The sequence below is a fragment of the Centruroides vittatus genome, unplaced genomic scaffold (genome assembly GCF_030686945.1).
Source record: "Centruroides vittatus isolate TY-2023 unplaced genomic scaffold, ASM3068694v2 contig_199, whole genome shotgun sequence".
Lineage (NCBI taxonomy): Eukaryota > Metazoa > Arthropoda > Arachnida > Scorpiones > Buthidae > Centruroides > Centruroides vittatus.
In genome coordinates, this window is record NW_027121224.1 from 1,044,356 (window position 1) to 1,067,315 (window position 22,960).

Consider the following 22,960-nt stretch of genomic DNA (forward strand, 5'->3'; position numbering starts at 1 on the left):
ATATCTGGTTGACGTTTTCCCCATTGTTTTTTCGGCTGCCTGAATAATACTGGAAGTGACAACTTCGACTGCATCATTGATATCAGCAGTATTGACCATTTCCTCAGTGACGTTAGCCAAAGAGGAAAATGCAGGCCAATCTGCTGTTTCAAGTTTCCAGCGTGGTGGACGGGCTGTTTCACAGCTTTCTCTGCCTCGGTATTTTAGAAATATTGGGAAGTGGTCACTAGAGAGTGGATTAGATCCAACCCCCCATGTAAATGCTGAAAACAAGTTCGGACTGGCTAATGATAAATCAATGGCAGTGAATGTTCTTGTTGGGGCATGGAAGTATGTCACTTCTCCGGTATTAAATATATACAGTTGGTGATTGCCTATAAATCTCTCAATGGCCCTGCCACGACGATTGATGTCGGGACTGCCCCACATTGGATTGTGACCATTGAAATCACCGAGTAAAAGGAATGGAGTTGGCAGCTGTTCAACCAAGGCATCCAATTCATCATCATTGACTCTGACATCTGGTGGCAAGTATATGGAACAAACTGTGACAGTAACGCCGATTGAAATTCTGACTGCCACGGCTTGCAGCTCTGTTGTTATTTGTACCGGTAAAGACGGGATGCGGTTTGAAACCAGTACAGCCACACCTCCACTGGCGCGGGTGTGGCTGTCATCATCTTTACGGTAGAGATCGAATCCTTTTAAAGAAATTCTTTCTCCAGATTTCAAATGTGTTTCCTGAAGTGCCACGCAGAGAGATAAAGTAGACGATGTCAGGTGTTTAATGTCAGAAAAGTTGTTGCGAAAACCACGACAGTTCCATTGGATTATTTTATAATCCATTATGTGTTTGAGGCAGCATTCTTTGTAAAGGTATCCCTCTTTAATTTTACAGCCGATTTGCCTTTTGGAGGTGAGGCTGGTGGTGTAACCACCTTATTAGTCTCCTCATCTGAGAAGTCGGAGAACTCACTCATAGACTGAGTCTCTGATCTTTTAGATTTAGAGAGGGCTGATTTTAATTTTTGTTTGTTGAGTGGGTTCTTATTAGCTTTTTTTGAACCCACATTTCTGGTTACTACCCCTGCTTTAGGTAGGGGTGTTCTTTTCTTTATACTCTCCTTTTCTTCTGTTTCTTTGGATTGAGTTAATAAACATCTAGCATGGCAAGTGAGAGATTCATTTGGTGAAACGGAAATGTCTGTCTGAACCCCACGTGTGTTTGTGGACTTCAAAACAGCAGCAAATGTTTTCTGTTTCACTGGTGCACTTGAAGTGACCATGCGACGAGCCTCTAGGTAAGATAAATTGTTGACAGTTTTTACCCGCTGAACCTCTTTCTCTCTCTGCCATGCAGGGCATTTCCGGGAGTAGGAAGGATGGGCATCTTTGCAATTCACACAGCATGGGATACTTTTACAATCGGTACTCTCGTGACCTTCAGTCCCACACTGTGCACATACGCTCTTTCCTCGGCAGGATGTTTGAGAATGTCCAAACCGCTGGCATTTGAAGCAGCGCAGCGGGTTTGGAATGTATGGTCGAACTGGGCAGCGCAGATATCCTGCAGTAACAAATGATGGTAATGTTGGCTTTCCAAAAGTGAGAATGAGATGTTTGGTTGGTATCAACTTGCCATCACGACGAATGGAGATGCGTCGGACAGCAGTGACACCTTGATCTGAAAGATTGATCTGGATATCTGATTCATCTTCAGACATCAGATCGATCTCAGATATCACACCACGTGACGAGTTCAAACTTGTGTGTGGTGTGATGGTGACATTTATGTCTCCTAGAGATTTAGTTTTTAAAAGCTTTGCTGATTGTTGAGGAGAGGCTGCCTCTACAAGTAAATCTCCTGACCTCAATTTTTGGATTTTTTTAAGATGCCCAATGGTTGATTCAAATAATTTTTGTATTAGAAAAGGAGAACATTTCGACAGAGATGTTTCTCCCGTAGCATGAACAATAAGGTAGGCTGGTTGGTTGGTGGAAATAAAATCGCTTGGTGGTGATGCATTGGTACATGGTGTTTTAGATTTTAGTGAATCCATATTGAAAAATTATTATTCAGCTCCCGGTGACCCCACCCACCATGGGGCCCAACAAGGGGATGCCGTCACATGGGAGATTCCCATAGACCGTCACACCAGGGTTTCCCAGGAGCTATACCCTCACAATGCAGTCAAGAAAAGCACATCTTGTCTGACGTGTCCGCCCGGTCTGCATCGATCGGTTGACTCCAAGCCGAGGTCAACAATGACTCAACGACCAGCCGATTGACTCAAACGGAGCCTGATTTGAGCCTCCCGTTTATCCGAAGCAAAGGCCAAAGCAGTGTGTTGGGGACGTTATGTTGCCCCTCAACTACCAGGATCCCCCTTTCCGGCATACGGGACACCACGCACGGCAAACACGTGGGTGGGCGTTCAGATCCCAGGGATGGTAAAGAAGAGTTTCTAAACCATCTCTGGGAGGTCCCCTCACCACGGACAGGAACCCACATCGAGGGGATGTAGGTAGACAGAAATCACAAGATGCAACAATTACCAAGCTAAAGTGAATCATAAATAGTGTCTTTAGTTAGCACTTAATAGTATTTTTAAAATTTTTTTCCTGTCATTTAATATATATATGACAGAAATAATTTTAAGTAAGAGGGCCTCCCGTAAGTGTAAGACATGTGATATTGGATAACCAGAGCTCTGTAATTGTTATGGAAATAATTTTTCCATAACAATAACAAAATATTCCAACTTTTGCTTACTCAGGAATTTTTGGTCAATTTGTCAAAAAACATGTACTGTACAGTAGAGAGCTGTTAATCGGAACCCCAGTAATCGGCACGATTTTCAGTCAAACTGTGTCGTGCTGAATGGAATATTTTTGATACTAGATTTACTTCTAAAGTATAATTTTTATGCTTTTATATTCTTCAATATATTTATTTTGTTTGTACAGAATGCAGAAATAATTTTTAACGATACGATAGCCTCAATTATTATTATAAAAATTTTCGTTAGGCTTAAAATCGACGAAAATTCAACACAAAGCGACACGCAACGGAGAAAAATTCAATACGAAGCGACACGCAACGGAGAAAAATTTGAACATCGGACAGGTTAATGTATTTTTTCGTACATAATCGGTAATTGGAACAAATCACTAATCTGAACAACCCCAGTCCCCAATTGATTCCGATTAACAACTCTCTACTGTATATTTTTTCATTCATATTATTGAACTTTTAACAACTTTTAAATATAATGGCCATATTAAAGAATTTACACACCAAATGTTGTAAAGACATTAACATAAATAGCAAAGTAACAGAATTTTTTAAAAAAGTAGGAGTTGAACAAAAGCATGGCATAGTTTGATTATTACAAAAAAAATTATTACGTTAAAAAATATTGGATTTTAAAATGCTAAAATGAATAATACTCATGTAAATAAATTTTATGACATCATTACAGTGAAGTATTTGTAATATAGTGTCACCATAGTAAAGCAAGTTATAATAATAGCACCAACTAGGGAATTAAATGCAGACAGGAAAGAATAATTTCCATGCATCAAGAAGAAAAATCACAAAGGATAACAAAAACATTACAATGCTCTCAAGGAACAGTTTTGAAAATAATTTCAAAGTTTAAAACATTTGGAACTGTGAAAAATCAGCAACATGTTGGAAGTAGTGGTAGAGGTCAGACACCATCTCTTATCTAAATAATTATGATAATTTAATAACATGTTGGAAGACAAAGATCTACAACTAAAAGAGATGACTAACTTTATTAAAATTTTTAAGGAAAACAGGTTTTCATCACCAATCAGTATTAATTCAGAATAAGAACTTAAAATAATCCTTAATTACAAGTTTTTTAAAAAGCTTAGGGCATTTCAAGAATATCCACTACTCTGAGTTCATCTTCATTGCTACTGATTTCTGCATAATCAGAAACAGTTATAATTAATGGATTGACATGCTCTTCTCTTCCAATATATCTGTTCAATGTTCAGTATGTTTCACTGCATTTCTCCAATTACAAGTTGTGACACTTTCAATGGTAGATAATGTCAAGTCCTCTACATTGGGAAGTTTAAGCAAAGCATTTTTTTGATAAAATTGATTTTTTTATTTGTGTCTATATTAATTCTATAGGATTCATATCACAATGATATGATGGTAATCTTAAAACAAGTAATTATTTATTGTGACATCGTCAAATGCTGGGCTGTAATTTTTAATCTCCTTTATATTATTTGATACTTGTAAAACAGTACTTAGATTTAGTCTTGTATACTTTATAACAATATGTTCTGAAATTTAAAGACAATCAGTACAGTGATGCCTTCAGATGACATGGTTAATAAATAAAGGTTACATTGAGTTAAACAGAAAGTTTTAATGTATTTTTAATAGCTGTGGTTATCTGAAATAAATGTGTGATTTAATTATAACAGTTGTGAAATTTAACACATCATTGCTGCTGATGTGAAATATTTTTCTTTGTTTTAGAATGTTTAGATTAAATTAAACATTACATTAAAAGTTAAGTGATGTTGATTTATATTTGTTTTAAAATGCATCATTATACCAACACTAATAAAAAAATAAAAAATGATGATGATGATTTACAAAAGTTATAAATACGCAAATAGTCCAGAAGATAGTTACGTAAAATTTTCTTAATTCATCTGAGACCAATGGAGTAAATTTGAAATTGATTTGCCCCTGTACACTCAAATCTGTTTTTGTGCGGTCTTTTTTTGTGCGATTTTTTATATGTGCAATGTGTTTTGTGCAATTATTTTTGTGCAGTATACCAATTTGATTGAAATTCATATACCGCGCACAAAAAAATCACACAAAACAAATCGCACAAATAAAAAATTTCACAAAAAAAGACCGCACAAAAACAGGTTTGAGTGTATATCATACTTTTCCTGTTAGCAACAAAGTCCTCCTCGTCATTATCTAACTCCTTTCAGGGAAAAATTTTTGAATTTAAATAACGTGACTTCTGGTTTGCATCAGAAGTTCATATATAGTTAATTTGAGCCTCTTGCCCCAGGTTTCCATATCTTGTCTCACCTTTCATCTAACTAATTCTATTCTCGAGATTAAGAAAAGACAGACAAATAGAGACAGTGGAAATTTATAGGTCTACAGTTTTTTCAAATTGCAGCCCAATAACATGTCCAAGATTTTGCTAATTCATTGATTTCATAAACCCTGTTTCTTGGTTTATAAACTTTAATATCATATAAATATGCTATAAGCATATCAGAGGAATGAGGAATTCATTTCTTATTTAACCAAGCTATTATTTTACTTTTTCTTGATGGCAGAATTTTTCTAATTCTTTCGAATGATAAAATGCATTATCTGTAATTATTATACTTTTTCCTGGAATATTTGGTAATAACTTTCTTCAAACCATTTATGAAAATAGATATTATTCATTTCAACATGATAATTAGTAAAGTTTGTTTTAGATCAAAATAACAGTAGGGTGTTTAATACAAATCCAATTATACTTCCTGCATGGTCCAAAATTTAAAAGACCATACCTAGGAGGAATTTGGTGACCACAAATAAATCTGCCTTCGTTCCAGTGTTTAATTTTATTATGATGTTCATTTATTCGTGTTTCATCTTAATAAAGAAATGAGATATTTGGTAATTCCTGTCTGTATGGTCTTATTTGGTATAAATAACTGTTTATGTGCAACAATTTCCAGTTTCTTGATATAACATTTTTTTATAATCTATTTTTCCATATTTTAACTAAAGCTATTTTGTTAAAACATAATATAGCAATGAACTATCTTCCATAAATGAAATATTTCTATATAACTTTTCAAGTACACATACAACATCTAAAAATTATGAGAGAAAAAGTGACTCATTCATCATGATAGTGCTTGTCTATATCATTTCTATATTACATTTTTTAGCAATATATAATACTGAAATACTTCTTTAACATTATATTCTCTAGATTTTAGCATCTATCACTTAGTGGAATCTACTTGGAATGAAAAAAATATATCCAAATAAAACTGAACAGCTTTAAAGGTTTAACTTAGGGATGGACTAAGTAGGATTTTTTTGGCCAAATATCAAACAATTATTCTGATGATACTGTTACCAAATACAGCAGAATACCAAATATTCTTGCCTTTCCTGATTACTGAATTCCTAATATTCAGACAACTATCAGCTGATTTATTTGGAAGTGCACAAACAAAAAGACTTGAAAAGTTAGAGAACAGCATCTCCTGCTCAATAATGAAGATTATATAAGTTATTTTTAAAAAATTACTACGTTATGATGAACAATAAAAACACTTACTTCCTATGAGCACAGATCATTACTGTTCCCTTGTCACTCTCAAATTATGATTATTAATAAACAGTATTTGCATAACATTGTTTCTTAAAGTTATATTTGTTTTGGAAAAAATAAAAAAATGCTTCAATATTTTTAAATATCTGAATTTTTAACTTTTTTTGTAATTTGTTTATTTTTATCTTCCTTTCCTTTCTTCTCTCTCTCAACTAAAATTAGATTACTTGGCTGAATTATTCAGTTTTGAGGAAGTATTTGGTCCAAATATCAAATACTATACCAAATTCTTTGTAGCCAAATGTACTAGTACCTACCAATGTCTAATATTTGATCTAAAACTAGTATAAATATTTTAAATTATTATCAAAAATATATGGTAGGGTTAATGTCTGAAATTAGCCAATTCTCAAATCGGCCAGCCACTTTGCACATTGGTCAATGTTCAATGCATATACAGGTAACCCCCCATATAGCACGGCACTTCTATAGCATGGATTCACTCTAACACAGTTCGAGAATTGGGTAAAACTACTGATATCTAGGTACTCTAGTTTTACCTAGATATCAGGTACTCTAGGTAAAACCCTCGTACAACATGAAACGTAATAAATTTTTACATACTTAAGTATTAATAGTTCATGAAAATAATACTCATCAGACGAAGCTTGTATAGGGAAAAGTTAAATGAATACATCGATAGCACGGAATGTCATCTTGCCCCGAATAATTACTTGGAAGCATTGCAACAAAGAGTGATAAGATTCACCCTAACTCCTCTAGCGAAATTGCTACATACGGATGCTGCCACTTTACAAGCTCCCAGGACTCCGAGAATGTTTGCTTTTGGAAAAACGCATAAAACAGGTTCCCAATTACGCCCTGTAGTGGAAAAGTGTAATGCTCCGACGTTCAAGATAGAAAAAGTACTTCTTAAATTTATACAAAGTAATATGCAAGTTTCGCCGTTTTCGATCAAAAACTCGATAGAATTGATCCAAAAACTTGAGGATGTTACGCTCATGAATGAGGAGTGTTTGACGGTATTAGATTACAAGGCATTATACCCTTCCATCAAGCTGCCTCCTTGCTTTTGTGCCTTGCGGGACTTTTTATTCGCCAATATTAAGAACGCTGCAAAGTACCACACCCAGATCTTGGAATTAGCGGACTTGATATGTCACACATCTTTCTTTGGCTTCGAGGACAAAACTTATATACAGGGGCGAGGAGTACCGATGGGTAGCCCTATGTCTTATATACTCTGCGAATTGGTACTCCGCAAGCTAGAAAGCAGTATTCTCCCGATAGTAGGGGATGATATTTTATTATACGTGAGATACGTGGACGACATCTTTATCGTGTGGAAGGACAATCGCAACATCAAAAAGTTTATAGATTTAATGAATCAAAACCCCTATGGTTTAACTCTAGAGTTAGATCAGCAAAGTTATAATAGTGTTAATTTCTTGGATCTCACTATAACATGTGTAGGAGGGGAAATCTGCACGAATGTCTATCGGAAACCGATATCAGTCCCAATCGTTATCCCTAGGAACTCTGCAGACCCGGGGCATATCAAGATGGCAGTATTTCGCTCGTGGATACAGAGAGCGCACACACACTGCACCAATGTTTTAGATACAATTAAAGAGCTACAATACATCCGAACAACGGCTTTGCAACATGGCTACAGAACAGAAAAAATAGATGCTCTCATCAAGAAAGACCATAACCGAACGAGTGGGAGGAGTAGAAACCAACCAAGAGAGAAAGTGATCCTCGATTACATTCCTTTTCTTAAGCCGTTAGTTAAAAGGATTTCCAGGAGTAGGAATTTGCAGGTTATTTATCGACGTAATCCGACCATATACAAGCTTTTAAGGAATGATAAGATGAAGTATGAGCGTAACTCACTAACAGGAATTTATTCGATACCATTAAGGGATCATAGGTTCGATTCTAAATTAGTATATATAGGGGCAACTTTGAGAAATTTAAAAAAGAGGATTAATGAACACAAGCGATCGGTGGAAAAATCAGTTGATAGTACCGTCCTGGCCAGTTATGCTAAGCAGCAAGGCATCACGGTCTTTTGGGACCAAGCCTCTATCATCAGGGCTACTAGATCGAGACACGCAATAAAATTTTTCGAAAAATTGGAGATCCACAGAGCGCAGAGAAGTACGCAATGCATTAATTATAGGGACGCTGATGGGCTTTCCACAGCTTGGAAATCTTTGTGCGATGATTTGGGCTAAACATAGAAGTACGATAAATCCTAGAGCTGATATTGTTTTAAATCTTTAATGACGGATGAAGGCATTTGTAAAGAAATACTGCGATAATCCGTGATTGGTTTAAACCGCACGTTGTTTTTTGTTTCGTTTTTATTTTTTGTTTTATTTTTATTTTATTTTTATTTGTTGATGAAATATTGACATAATTTTGTAAATTACGATAATCCTGTTTATTTTATTTTATTTTTATTTTTTATGTATTTATTTATTTATTGTAATCGTACCGTTAATTTATGTAATATTTGTTCGAATTTAATATTAGTTCGAATTTCATATTTAATTTAAAGATGTAACTGAAGATGGACGCTTAATGCGTTTGAAAACGTTCTTAGGATTAAAGAATTTTTGCTGAAGTTGGAATGGTTGATTATTTTATCTTAATCTTTGCTAACATTACTTTTTGCCTGAGCAATGCCAGGCTCCTCTGCTAGTTATAATATATTTCTAATTACTCAAATCAAGTGATCTGTTATTTTCTAATATGATCAGATATTAGAGAGAACAACACTTACTCAATATTAATTTTACTTTTATCATAAATTTATTTTAAGTTGTACAATAGAAATTTTTCATTTACATTGTATATAAAGTTACTTTCATAAAATAAGATTTTGTCATGAAAGTACCACATTTAAATGAATTTAAATTTTATTTTTATGCACAGAGAAATGAAATTTATGAAAATTCAATGCAAAAATGAAAATTTAAGAATTTAAAGAAATAATAAAAAATAAGAGTTTTCTAGAAAAGGAGGTATAAATGTTTTTTCTTTGAATTAAAATCAAATGGAGATTTTAAGCGACAAATTTACTGAAATATGTTAGATCAAAACATACATGAAAAGATTAATGGTCAGGTGCAAAATATCAAGGAAATAAACAGTGTAAGATGAAAATTGAATTTCTTTTCAGACCATTAAATCAAAATTGTGTAATAAAAAAAATTTATCATAAATTTAAACATTTTCATTCAACTATTATTCAGAATTGATAAGTTTAATCAACATTTCTAAATGTGAATAAATGAATTTAAAAATACAGCACATATAATTGTATATATTACTGTAAATGTCAAAATACAAAAAGTCATTAATTATCAAAAAATGATTGCAATCACCAATAATCAATCTATATCTATTCACTTCATCATACATGACATTGATAGACAATACTTTAGTGCCTGGTATATTCTTAAAAATAATAACAAGATCATTATCAAAACAAAATCTTTTTATAATTTCTGAATTTAAGTTTTGCTTCATCAAATACTTTTTCTGTACAAAAAATTTATTCCATATTAAAGATTAGACCAAAACATTAATGATGTTATAAATTATAAATCTAGAGAATGAATTTTGTCAAAGGAAGATTAGTAATATAGCATTGATTTCTCTGTTTAGCATTAGAAGAATTATCTAAGAATGAATTATGAAACAAAGAAATCATTTCTATTTGAATTCTTGAAACTTATCATGAAGCAACTTTCAACTTAAAAAATTTAAATACTGCTGCCATAAATTTTATAGAATTAAATAAATCTTGCACTGTTAGACAGAAGTATTGTTTAAAAATGAAGTTCAATAACTGATACTGCATAAATTTGCATGAATCAATTCTCCCAGTGCATGAGTAAATTAACATTTTGATGGAAATGTCACTTATTTTAATATACTTTTTAAAAACTTATCTTTTTATTGTCTATGGATTTTATAGTTAAAATATTTTTACACAAAATTAAAAATCTTTATTTCTCTGAAAATGCATTTTAAAAGAGTTAATGCAATGTATTTTTATTACTTCAAAAACTGAATTATAGAATTATTATTAATGTATTTAATATAAGCAGAAAGCAAGACAAAGACAAAACTTATTAAAAATTTTAAAATGTTTTATTTGAGAAATAATTTTAGTTATTTTTCCAGTGTTCACAATAGAATGTACTTGTTTATCAAATAGCTAACGTTATCTTTCATTCAAAGCATAACCATCATAAAAAGTGATAAGTAATTGTTCAAATGAAAAAAATAGCATTTGCTGTGTGTTGAACTTTAACATATTCTAGTCTACATGAACTGGAAAAAAAAAAAATCAATTTTATAGGACAAGCTATCCATTGATTGATAATTATTTTAAACAAATTAAAAATTAATGTCTTAAATTTAACATTTTAACTAAATATTTGCAGAATAAAATTCTGTAAATGAAAAAATATATACATTAAAAACAGTTGCTAAATTTCAAACAAAACATACTACATGTCATTTACAGAAATATGCAATTCATTCACTGATCTTCCCTTATATATGTAAGATCATGTTCACAAATTTCAGACCATTTAACAAAAAATATATGTGATTGGGTTTGAATTTTAATCTTAAAATAAAATAATCTGAACTAATACATAGGATGTGTAAGATAATTTCTAGGCAGGAAAAATATTTTTTGTGTAAAGTTGAGGTAAAACTGTTTATAAATATTCATGATTTCATTCATGTATATCAAATATTTCACAAGAGTTTTGCAATCTTTTATATTTTAATCATTTTTCCTCAAAAGTAATAATTATTGTATTTCCATTCAAATTTCTAGATATGATAAAAACAATCAAACTGCAATAAATCCCCTGCTGACTCAGACTAATAGGGAATGAAAATCAAAGTACACAAAAGTCTGTTAGCAGGATGTTTTTCTCCAATGGCAAGGAAAACAAGGTGAATATAGAGTACAGTAATTTATTAGGATCAGTTGTATGCAGAAGTTTAACTGAGCTTTAGTAGGTTAGACTACTGAATTTATTATTATAATAAACGAGCTCAAAAAATTTCATGACAGTACAATATACAGCAATGTAGTCTTTAGTATATTACCAACTATAGTAATATAATGTATGGTATTGTAGACTTCAAGATATCAAAAACATTCAATTATAATTTTTCTATTGTCAAGAATTTTAAATTATTGTACAATTTTTCAAAAAACTGAAAACAATATTTTGAAAACTTTTTTGTGATTTTTAAGTTTAAATATTTTTAAGTCAACTGTTTCAAAAAATGCATTTAAATGAATAAGTTTTACTATTCCAACACAAATAACTAATGTTATTTTGTGCAACTGAATATACGCAATTCTGTTTTTACATAATTTTTTACACACTTTTATAAAGACTTTTGCATGCTTTTGCTTTGATTTAGCACTGTCTGAAAAAAATTAAATGTTCTTTCTACATGGATTTGTTTTGATCTAACATGTTTAATAAATTTACTTTCTTAAAAATCTCCACATGATTTTAATTCACAAAAAAAAAAAAAAAACCAATATTCATTCTTCCTTTTCTAGAAAATTATTGTTTTTAACAAAATTCTTAGAATTTGCACTTAAGGCTGCTACATAAACTTGAGTAAATTCTAAGATTTGGCTTTTTTTTTAAATAACTTATTTGAACATGGGTAGCAAAGCAACAACCAGACTTTCATTATGACTATCTTATGATTGAAGCAGAAAAAATTTAATTTGAAGTTTGACAATTTGTTTGCATGATTGCATTTCTTCTAACTTCTTTTAATATGGAATAGTTTTTGTATGCCATCTGGTGTTAAAAACTCCAGGTATTTTGGCATTTAATTGAAAAAGTTGAATAAAAACTAAATTTATTTGAATAATATAAATTTATTAAATTTTGTTGATAAGTAACAGTTACAATTATTCCTCCTTGGTTTAATTAATAAAATTAAAATATTTTGTTTAAAACACCCTATTGTACTGATTGGTTTATTGTATTTATTTTTACTGGTTTTTAAGGTCTGAAAACTTCATTTTTTCCCCCATAGAGTTTCTTTTTTACATGATTTATCAGTAACTTATCTATCATGTATGTAACAAGATGTTTTTTTCATCATAGAGAAAGTCACTTCTTATATTATAAAACTAATGTATAAACATTAACATTGGATTTTCAAAACCATTTTTATTTTAAAAATATCCTCTCTCATGATTTCTGTGTCAAGAACTGAATTTTTACATAGAAAATAGGGCATTACAGTACAAGATTAGTTTATATATATATTTATAGATTGAAATTAAGTTAAAACCAAAATTTTACCTTCTTATATTTTTCCAATTACAAATCAATTTTAACAAATTATAATTAAGCCATTGCACAAAACACATTTCTGTTGAATCTGTAAAGCCAATAACATCATTATTGAATTAACTTATTTTAAGTTAAATACAAATGTCAACCTTTAATTACTAGTAGTTTTATAGGAAAATATTTTCGACTGCTTTACACAATTATATTTTGTATATTTGTTATCATTTCTATTTTTATGCTATCAATCATATTAAGATATATTCATTTTTATATTTCTTCAGTTTTGCAATATATTTCTCATTTGTTTGATTTTGTCATATGTTTAAAATCTGTAAAAAATTAATGCAATTATACATGAAGATATTCTAGAATATAAAAATTCATATTAATCTGATGATGCAGCTGAAAACATTTGTTTTCATGTAAAAAACTGCAAGTGATTAAAGGTTAATGTTCACATTTAATTTGTATACCAGTTCAGATGTTTTTTTCATTTTAACAGTCAACTGCATCTATTCAAAAACAATTAACAACCATAAATACACTAAACAGTACAAGGGGTTAGCAGTTTAATCAGATTAAATGTTTTTCAAGGCTGCTGTTCAAATTTATTGTTTTTTGAATTATAAAGCTAAGAGATTCACAGCAGCTCAAAAAAACCATTTAATCCATATAAACTGCTGATTATTCAAACTGTTTTCTTTTGGCTTTTGAGTAAGGATATATTTAGCAATAATAAATTTTTCATAAACAAAAATTAGTCTGATTAAACAAAAGTCACACTTTAAAATCACTGGAAAAAATTTATAGTAAAGGTTAGAATATAAAAAGAATAGCATTCTAAAGTATATAACTTAAATATTTTAACAAATTTTTTCATTTAAAATGAGAGAGCAACCCTAGGAATTCTTTCATGTAATACATGTATTATATTATACACACAGAGAAATAATCAATTCCTATTTTATAGACTATATGTACAATATACATTTGTTTCTGTGGAGCTTTTTTTTTTTTATTAGAAATAAGTGCACCACTCCTATGGGAGTATAACACTAAGGATACATAAACCAAAATAAATGATACAAAGTAAACATAAAATTAGTATTCGGCTTTTAGTGAAAACTAAAATGTAAAAAACTAGAAATTAGAAATTATAAATAGTCTTTTCGTTCCAAATTTTTTGAACATAATTGTAAAAAGCATCAAACAGTGGCTTCTGAACAAGCTTATTGAGTGGACATGGCCACTTGAAACCATGCGTGAAGATTTCTAATTTCAGAATAAGTCTATCTTGATTGTAAATTGGACAATGATAGATCATATGATCAACGATGTCAAGGTTTACTGTAGAGCAAAAGCAACAGGCAATTTCTGCTCAGTTATATATTGCCAGGTAGCTTTGAAAATTACCATGCTCAGTAAGTAGTTGAGCAGTAGCCAACGTTAAATCTCTAAGTGGTGATGAGAATCTGCAATCAACACTAGGAAAATAAAGTCTTGTTATTCTACCAGCTTTACTGCTCAACCATTGCTGGTTCCACTTCTGCATAGTGTTGACATGAATATAATTTTTAAGGCTGCTACATGAGAGAGGGATGAGAATATAGTCCAAGTCAGTGTCCTTTGCAGCTGACTTAGGGCTGTTTCACACTATAACCGACTCGACCGACCGATCCTATAATCGGACCGACTAGTGGTAAAAGCATTTCACACTGAGTACGATTATATGTCGGTGGCCGACTCGTAAGGACCAATCGGAACGCCTGTTACAGATCAAAACACTAGCCAATCATGGTAAGTTTTTCAATTTACACAGAAAACATGGCCGTCATGAAAAGCGATCATGCATTTCGAATTGTTTTAAAACATATTTCATTCGTATCCAGAAATTGTAGTTCTGAATATGTTACAATTTATCGTTAGGACATATCTTTGGCAACAATATCTATCGGAATGTTTTATAGTCAATCACGTACCTTCAACGTTTAGTTTCTTGGAAATCTTCCGCCATTTCCTACTTCGGATAAATCTAAACTCTGATTGGTGTAGCTTCGAAGCTCTCATTGGCTGTAGCTCACCGACTGCTCCGACCCGACTACAAATATTTAACTTTTTAAATCTGTCCGACTGGAACGACCAGTCGGTCGGCCGACTGCTGTTGCCATGGCAACACGACTTGGAGTCGGATCGGTCAGTCCAGTCGGTCATAGTGTGAAACAGCCCTTAGCCTCAAAGTTGGCTTTTTCATTTCCTAGTATGCCAGTATGGCTAGGAACAAAAATAAAAGTTACAGTAATACCTCAGTTTTCGTTGATTGCCTCGGATTTCGTCAGCGTGCTCAAGTGACCTTGCTGCTAATTTTGTGATGATAAAAAGTGACCCATGCGTTTTCTGGCTCAGTGTGGTGTTATTTCTCATTGTGTGAGCATTATCCCGCGATGGCCCACCACTGGCCAACGATTCCATTCCCCGAACACTGGGAGTTCAGTCATGAGTTCACACTTTGCCATGACAGGCTGGCTACGTGAAGTTTTCCAGGTTTTCTCCACGTCTGTAATGCCTGAATAGGGGCCAGTTACGAGGTACCTTAAATGGACCTCCCGGAAAGCATTATTCCCTGTGATACAACCATCATAAATGCACACAACTACTATTACATGACAATTACATCACACTTTACTATGTGACAATATAGGCTAGAAGCTCATGTCCAACTAACTTCTACAAGACAAGACATTAACCCGTGTGTCTACCCAAACAATCCATTGCTTTTATCTTAATGCTAATTATCTCATCTTTTACCTCAATGCCTTTATCTTTATGATAATTAGTCTTTTATATTAATTTCTTATTTAGTATTTAACATTATATTAATTCTCTATAAAATGTGTTTTTAGTATGTATTTTGGAGTGTCTAGAACGAATTAATTGGATTTACATTGATTCACATGGAAATAACTGCCTCGGTTTTCATCAGTTTCGGATTTCGCCGATTGTTTTCAGAAGGATTATCGACGAAAACAGAGGTATCACTGTATCTTATTAACATGATTTTTAATATGGTGCTGGATATATGTGAGTTTGTTGCTATTGCAATTGGAATTTAATAGGGCTTTTAAGACAGACTGAGTCACTGTAAATGTTGATAGAAAGAGTGTATGTAGATATTTAGAAAGAGTTTTGTTAGGTAGTGAAATGGCCCACTGAACAGCTGGGTAGACAGCATCTTCTTCAGCTTGATAGATGGAGGTATGTGGGGGTATCTGTACCTTTTAACATATTTTGGGCGAAATATGTCATTACATAGCTGGGTTAGCTGCAATATGGGGATATTTGGGTTGCATATAATAATGCAAGCTAGGGGATTGGGGACAGCTGCAGAGATAATCTTGAAACCCCTAGGAAAGCCACAACCACAATTTTGGTATTGTATACATAGGGATCCTGTAATAGAGAAATGTCTATCGTTGGTGCACAAGAATAGTGACACAACTCAAAAAAATAGTTCCTCCAGAACAGCCACTTAAAAGTTTCTTGTTCGTGTAAGGCTTTGTCATGATCTTTGATTTTTAAAATTTTCAAATCTATTTTGGAAATAAATATTAGTGTTAGTTCTTCCACATAAAAATATGGAGAGTTTGCTATACATTTCTACAATAAACTCGAAATTGGAAATTTTTGAGTTGTGTCACTATTCTTGTGCACCAACGCTAAGTCATTATCTATTAAAAATTTTGCCAGATTTCCTGTGACTGCTTTGGAGTGATTGACATTAAATTGAACAATTTTAACATGTTTCTTAGTATATGGCCTCTCCATAGTCTGTGTTTTCAATCAGTTTTGATTTAACTTTTAAGTATACAGGACATTCTGCGTCCATGGCTTTGTGAGAAACATTTTGAATGTTTATTTTTAGACGTTTAGCCCATCTGATACAATTAATGCACTTAATAACAGAAGACTTGGTCTTTTCCACACACATTCTATAGCTATGACCCTCAATATCACAATGTGAGCAGGCTGGTTGTTCCAGTATGCATTTTGAAGCAATGTGACCAAATTTACAGCAGTTGTAGCATTTTTTGATTCCTAAGTAATTGAAGACTTGATGAGATCTAAATCCTATATACACTCTTCTGTTTTTTAGTAAATTTTGATGAACTTGTGGTGTGGGTCAATAAAACCCATGTTTTTTCCTGAGCAGAGTCTGCCTTGTATCTGAATGTAAATAGTGGTTGTAGTATCTGATCTTTTTCTTCTAGTATTTTTTTTAAGTTATCATTCTGTGCAGTGACAGTGTTAAGCAACTCCTCTTTATTTAGGTTAGAGCACACACGGTGTATTTGAACTAAGGGCTTTCTTTTAGTTTTCTTTCTTGCCGAAAATTTGAATTCAGAGTCATCATTGTTGTTGATAAGATTAATAATTTTATCAACACTGGCAGTGTTGGATATTTAGAGGTTGACTTTCCCATCTTTTTGCACCAGACAGGAGTCAATCCTGATACCATTGGCAGCTGGTTTTAGAACAGATTCTAAATGACTTCCGACTGTATTTTTGTCCACTTGCGAGTTTTTAATCCCTGGAGTTAACAGTAATGTCTCCTTTTTTTGTGCTTGACCAGGCTGGTTATAGACTTTAAATCTTGAAGCTTTAACAGCATTTGCATATGATTTCAGTTGTGATTGATAATGTATTTTATCATCTTGCAGTTTAACTATTTCTTCTTGTACCACATTGTATTATCTAAACAACATAAGTGGATGTCAGTTATCCTTTGTATTAGTTGATCCATTGTGTAGCTTTCTTGTTGGTTGACTGGGCGTTTATTCACTATGGGCTGATAAATACTTTTAAGTTGGTTGATGGCTTCTGTAAATCCTAGTTTCAATATTTCTTCAAAGGCTGCAGAGACATTTTCTAGGGTAGCTTTAGATTTGGGCCCCGGCATCGTGCTGCAGATTAGACTTAGCTATCACACTAAACCATGTGCATGAGTTCAAGGTTGACTAGCAACAAAACAATACAAATTTTTAATACTCACATGCACCAAAGGCCAAAAAGCAAAAATAAGACAACCAAATGTTTTAAAGAAATGGAAAAAATAAATAAATTATAAAATTAGAGCCGGAACAAAGACAAAGCACTGTTCAACTTGACGCCACCTGGCAGTCCCATGTTTCTGTGGAGCTACACACACACACACACACACACACATATATATATATAATCACTGTATAATGTTTAATATAATTATTACCTACCTATACATCCTTATCTAATACACATCTATAAAATTAATTAGTATAAGAAATTCTATTTAAAAAATTAACAACAGTATTCAATCTCTAGATTTGATCTTTAAAAAAAAAAAAAAATCTTCAGACAATAATTTCAAATTTTTAGAAACTTCAAAAATTATAGTTACAAAGCTATTTTCAATTTACCAGCATAAATATTAATTGAAGGTTTATTATAAATACAAAAAAATGACCAATTAAAAAAAACAATCATTATATACATGTTTACAATTTCTGAATAGTAAAAACTATTCTTAAATTTTTATCGACAAGAATGTTGTTATAATTTGTAAAATTTTAAATTTACAAATTATAACAACAAAATAGTTAAAATAGTATATAAATAAATAGGTTAAGAAGATATTAAATTTATAGAATAAATTTAAGAATTTTTAAATAACTAATTATTTATTGAAGAAAGAAATTATTTGTCTTTTATAAAAGTGTTTAATATTACAGAAACACTTTAAAATCATATCAATGAGATTTTCAATGCCAATCTTCATGCTATTAGATTTAAAAGTATTTAAGATAATTAATAGGTTATTTCTTGATTGAAGTTGTTTTTATCAAAATAATATAATTAATATTTATCATAATTAATGATCAATACATTAATAGGATATAATGTCATTTAATATCTTTATAGCTGATAAAAATATAAATTACAATACAGAAAATTGCAACATTTGTGTTTCTTTTCTATGAATTTTCTGTTGCAATGTTTTTAATTTAAAAATTTTATTTAAGAATTTTCTAATATTAGGCATTAAAATAACAAAACTAAATAAACTAGCATTAATTTTATTAATTTTGAACTGTTATAAAAAACAGGGTTTAACAAATATAAACTAAATACTGTATTAATATGAATAATCAATTGAAAGAGTTTAAGACCATTATAACCGTTATACTTGATTTCTACTGTAAATTCTATATCCCAGGGATAGCAAATCTTTTAGAGTAAGGCATATTTACATACTAAAAACATTTTTGCACTCAAAATTTTAGAATTACAACAACTATTTTTAAAGAAATGAAGTAAATATACTTTAATTGATTAAAATAAATTAAAAAATTTTAGTTGTGGTTATAAATTCAGTTTAACTTAATAGTGTTTTTTTTTTTCTTTTTTTAAGCAGAGGTTTTTGTCAGCATGTATAACAAAATAAAACACTAAATTTATGCTCCACCCCAAGTCCCAGGTGATTGCCTAGACTATTAACAGAAAAACATTAAAATGCACTTAAAATATTTTACTTGTGGTTCTTACGATAATTAATAACATTTTACTCTAAAATTTCTGAATATACAGAACAAAATTTCATTACATCATATTGAGTACAATGCTTGAGAAAAATACATGCAAACCAAAGTATTTGCCACAATGAACAGTATTCAGTATTTCTTCATGTTCAGAAATCAGAAGTTGAAGAGGCAGTTTGCTGAATTTAGTGCCATTAAGAATGAGCTAACCTAACCATTCATAAAAACATAAAACTGTGTTTGTGATGGTTTCATGTTCACATGCAAATCACATAAAACAAGACCTTACTATATATAAAGTGAAATTAAATCACATATTAATGTCATTTATATGACATTAATATGTGATTTAATTTCATTTTATATATAGTAAGGTCTTGTTTTATTTTATTTCATTGGAATGACTTTGTTAAACTGATTTTGTAGTATATAACATTAAAGAGAGATTAGTAAAATTATTTATTATTATTATAATACAGTAAAACACAAACAAAATCAAGTGATATATGAGCTAGACAAAATCTTCAGTGTGCCACTTTGGGCATATATAGAAATGTAAACTATATAGCATGCATGTCATAGTTTGTCATCCATGTTTTATTGTAATTTGAACATTCTTTCATTTGTCTAACATATAACAATACAACAAAAATATATCAATAGTACTAGAAATACATGTATTTAACAATTTTCAATACTTGAAGTATGATTAATTTTAAATAATAAATTTAAAAACTGTATTATTTAATAAAATTAATAAATTATATAGTATCAAATTTGAATTCTGTTTACTATCATAAATGATCTATAAATATATGTAATTTTTATGTTGTATTCAAGCATTATATTTGTATGATTTTATAAATTATATATATAACTATTTTTTCTTTTCTTTATGAAGAGATAATTATAAAATTATAATGTTAGCAATATTGAACTCAAATTGAGTAGCATGAATAGATATGCTGTTTATTTGAAGAATTGATTTTTACAGTACAAGAATATTTTATAGTGTTTTAATTTTTAGAAACCTAACAAAAACAAATTTGTTTATATTGGCACAAAACAATAATTTTTTTTTATAGGTTTTATGAAAAATGTGTACATATATATAATTTTTGTTAGTGACCACTAACAGTTTTGGACTTAACATAACCAGAAGAATAATACCTCTATTTTTCTTCATTAGTTTTTTTTTTTTATAGTAATCTTACCTGAAATCTTTATTTTAGGAAATTTTTTAAAATACATTAAGGTTTTTTTTAGTAGCTTGATATATCTAAATATATCCAATTATTAAATATGTAAATTATTTGTATCAAATGGCTGGTTCTAATTATTAGTGATTAATGTATTAATAAGTTAGCTAGACTGCTAACTACTTAATATATGCCCTTTATACAATTTTTGTTTAAAGGGCATATATTAATTAAATCAGAAAACAAAGCTTATAATTTTAATTCTAAACATATTTATAGAATTAAAACACAATATAAAATTTAGTAATAAAATTTATTGGAAAAGAAAAAAAATCAAACTGATAAAGTAATTCCATGAAGTTTTAAACAAATTACAAAATTTGATGGCATATTCTAAAATTAAAAAGAAAAAAGAAGACTTGCACTAATGAATCTTTTTCTTATAGTTACAAAAGGAAATAAATATAACTATTTGAGTAATGAAGAAGCCCACTAACTAAATTTCACTATTAATATATCTATAATAAAAGTCAATGGCTTATTATGCATTTACTTTTGTTATTTTCAGAATTTTCACAAAAGACATGACAAAAATCCAGACAAATACTCTTTAAAGCTTATTTTAGAAACACTGAATTGCATGCTTAAATTTTTTTTCCATTTACTTAACAAATAAATATATATTAAAAACAAATGAGAAAAAATCTATATGAATTATATATACTTATTTCAATCATCCATAATCCAAATGATGAACAACACAGTACTAATCTACATATTTCAATTAATTAACATGTCACCATGTAAAATATTTTATGAAAATTTCTGTATTAAAATTACATAAATATTCATCATTGTATTAGAATCATCATCCAAATCTAAGAGTAGAGAGACAATATTCCAAAAAAATTATTTGCCGATACTTCTCAAAATCAAAGACGAGCAGACGATCATTACAGTAAATAAACTAAATCACACATATAATTTAATGACGAAAATAGCAAAATGATTAAAAAAATTTTTATTTTCTTTTTATCATGTGTTATAACCCAAATTTCCTTTAAAAATCTCATATTAGAAATAGCAATTAATGAGGTAATCTATACATAGAGCATGATAAGCAATTTCTGCCAAAGTAATTTGTGAATAAATCAATCTTACAAAAAGCAAAAAGAAAAAAAAAATCTAATTAATCAAATGGCTTGATGCTAATCAAATCAGAAGAATCAGACAAGAGCATATTTTATACATTTAACAAATAAATAAATAAATAAATAATGCGATTATCAATCAGGAAATATTTTTATATATTTTAACTCGATTAATATATTACACAGTTTAAAATTAGTTAAAATAAGAAAATTAAAGGGAATTACATTCTTAATTTTAAATTTAGTATTTTTAAATCTTTATTTATTAGAGAAATTGGAGAAAAGAAATACGCTGAGACTAATTACATACAAATTTTAAATCTTATTTTCCATTAAATTTTAAAAGCGATAAATATATATATAAATGGAATGATAGGTAAATGAATTTTCTAATTTTTCTATTAAATAAATATTAGATTTATTTTTATATTCGCTAAAATCTTATTTTTTGAAATCTTCAAAATAGTTAAGCCTAACCGGTAGGACTACGCCTCAAGATGGCTAACATCCATTGAATGTTAATTTACCTCTAAAATGAAGCTCCGTTTGAGGTTCTAGGTACAAGACCTGCTCTTGTTTAGCCATTGTTAAATTTAAGATCACAGTATATAAAAACTGTCTGTCTAATTCAGTCAATTATGATCTACAATATTCGCTCACAGAGACTATCAACCAACCCCGACAAACTCTTTAGCTGGTTGCAATCTTATTCTGCGCATGATCGATTGTCGTGCCATCAATCAACGGAAAGCGGAACTAAAAATTTTTTTTTTATTCTATTTTCTTGATTTACCCAAGCGTTTCCATGATTTTGGTCATTTTAATCAATGGGCATTCTACTGTTGAATTGAGAAATTGTATTTTTATTTATTATGGATTATTTCAAATTTGGTTTCGGCAAAATTTCTCACAAGATAAAGTTGAGGTTATTCACCTATTTTCGTTTAATATTTCTTAATCGTTTATGCTTGCGACACTTTTTTATCATCAGTATTATCCTTAAAAATAAATTATGAAATTAATTTTTCATTTAAAGTGAAATTTTAAATGGTTCCATTCGAAATAAATTGAAATAAGTGGAATGTCAATATGTTTTCTTTAGAGTTTGCATTTTTGATGAAATGTTTAAAAAACAATTCTGAAATAAGAATGTATTTTAAATAATTCGAAAGTTTTGCATTGATCAAACAAAAAGCAAATGATACCATTTCCAGGACTGTTCTAGGGACGCAAATTTTGTAAAGGAGAGTAGAAGGACAATATTTACTCAAAATTTAAATATATGATACA

At 30.2% G+C, this 22,960-nt stretch overlaps 2 protein-coding genes across 2 annotated transcripts in view; both read right to left on the reverse strand.

Moving 5' to 3' along the window:
• Vap33 (VAMP-associated protein 33kDa) overlaps nt 1-22,396 on the reverse strand; it is a 50,592-nt gene extending 28,196 nt beyond the window's left edge. Inside the window, exon 1 of the mRNA XM_067264931.1 lies at nt 22,198-22,396. Within this exon, the coding sequence (XP_067121032.1) occupies nt 22,198-22,255 (58 nt within the window). The 5' untranslated portion in view covers nt 22,256-22,396. The remainder of the gene's footprint in view (nt 1-22,197) is intronic.
• On the reverse strand, nt 707-2,519 carry LOC136970480 (uncharacterized). Its single transcript, XM_067264927.1, has one exon. The coding sequence runs from the start codon at nt 2,058-2,060 to the stop codon at nt 846-848; it is 1,215 nt and encodes a 404-aa protein (XP_067121028.1). The 5' UTR covers nt 2,061-2,519; the 3' UTR covers nt 707-845.
• Nucleotides 22,397-22,960: the final 564 nt, after the last annotated feature.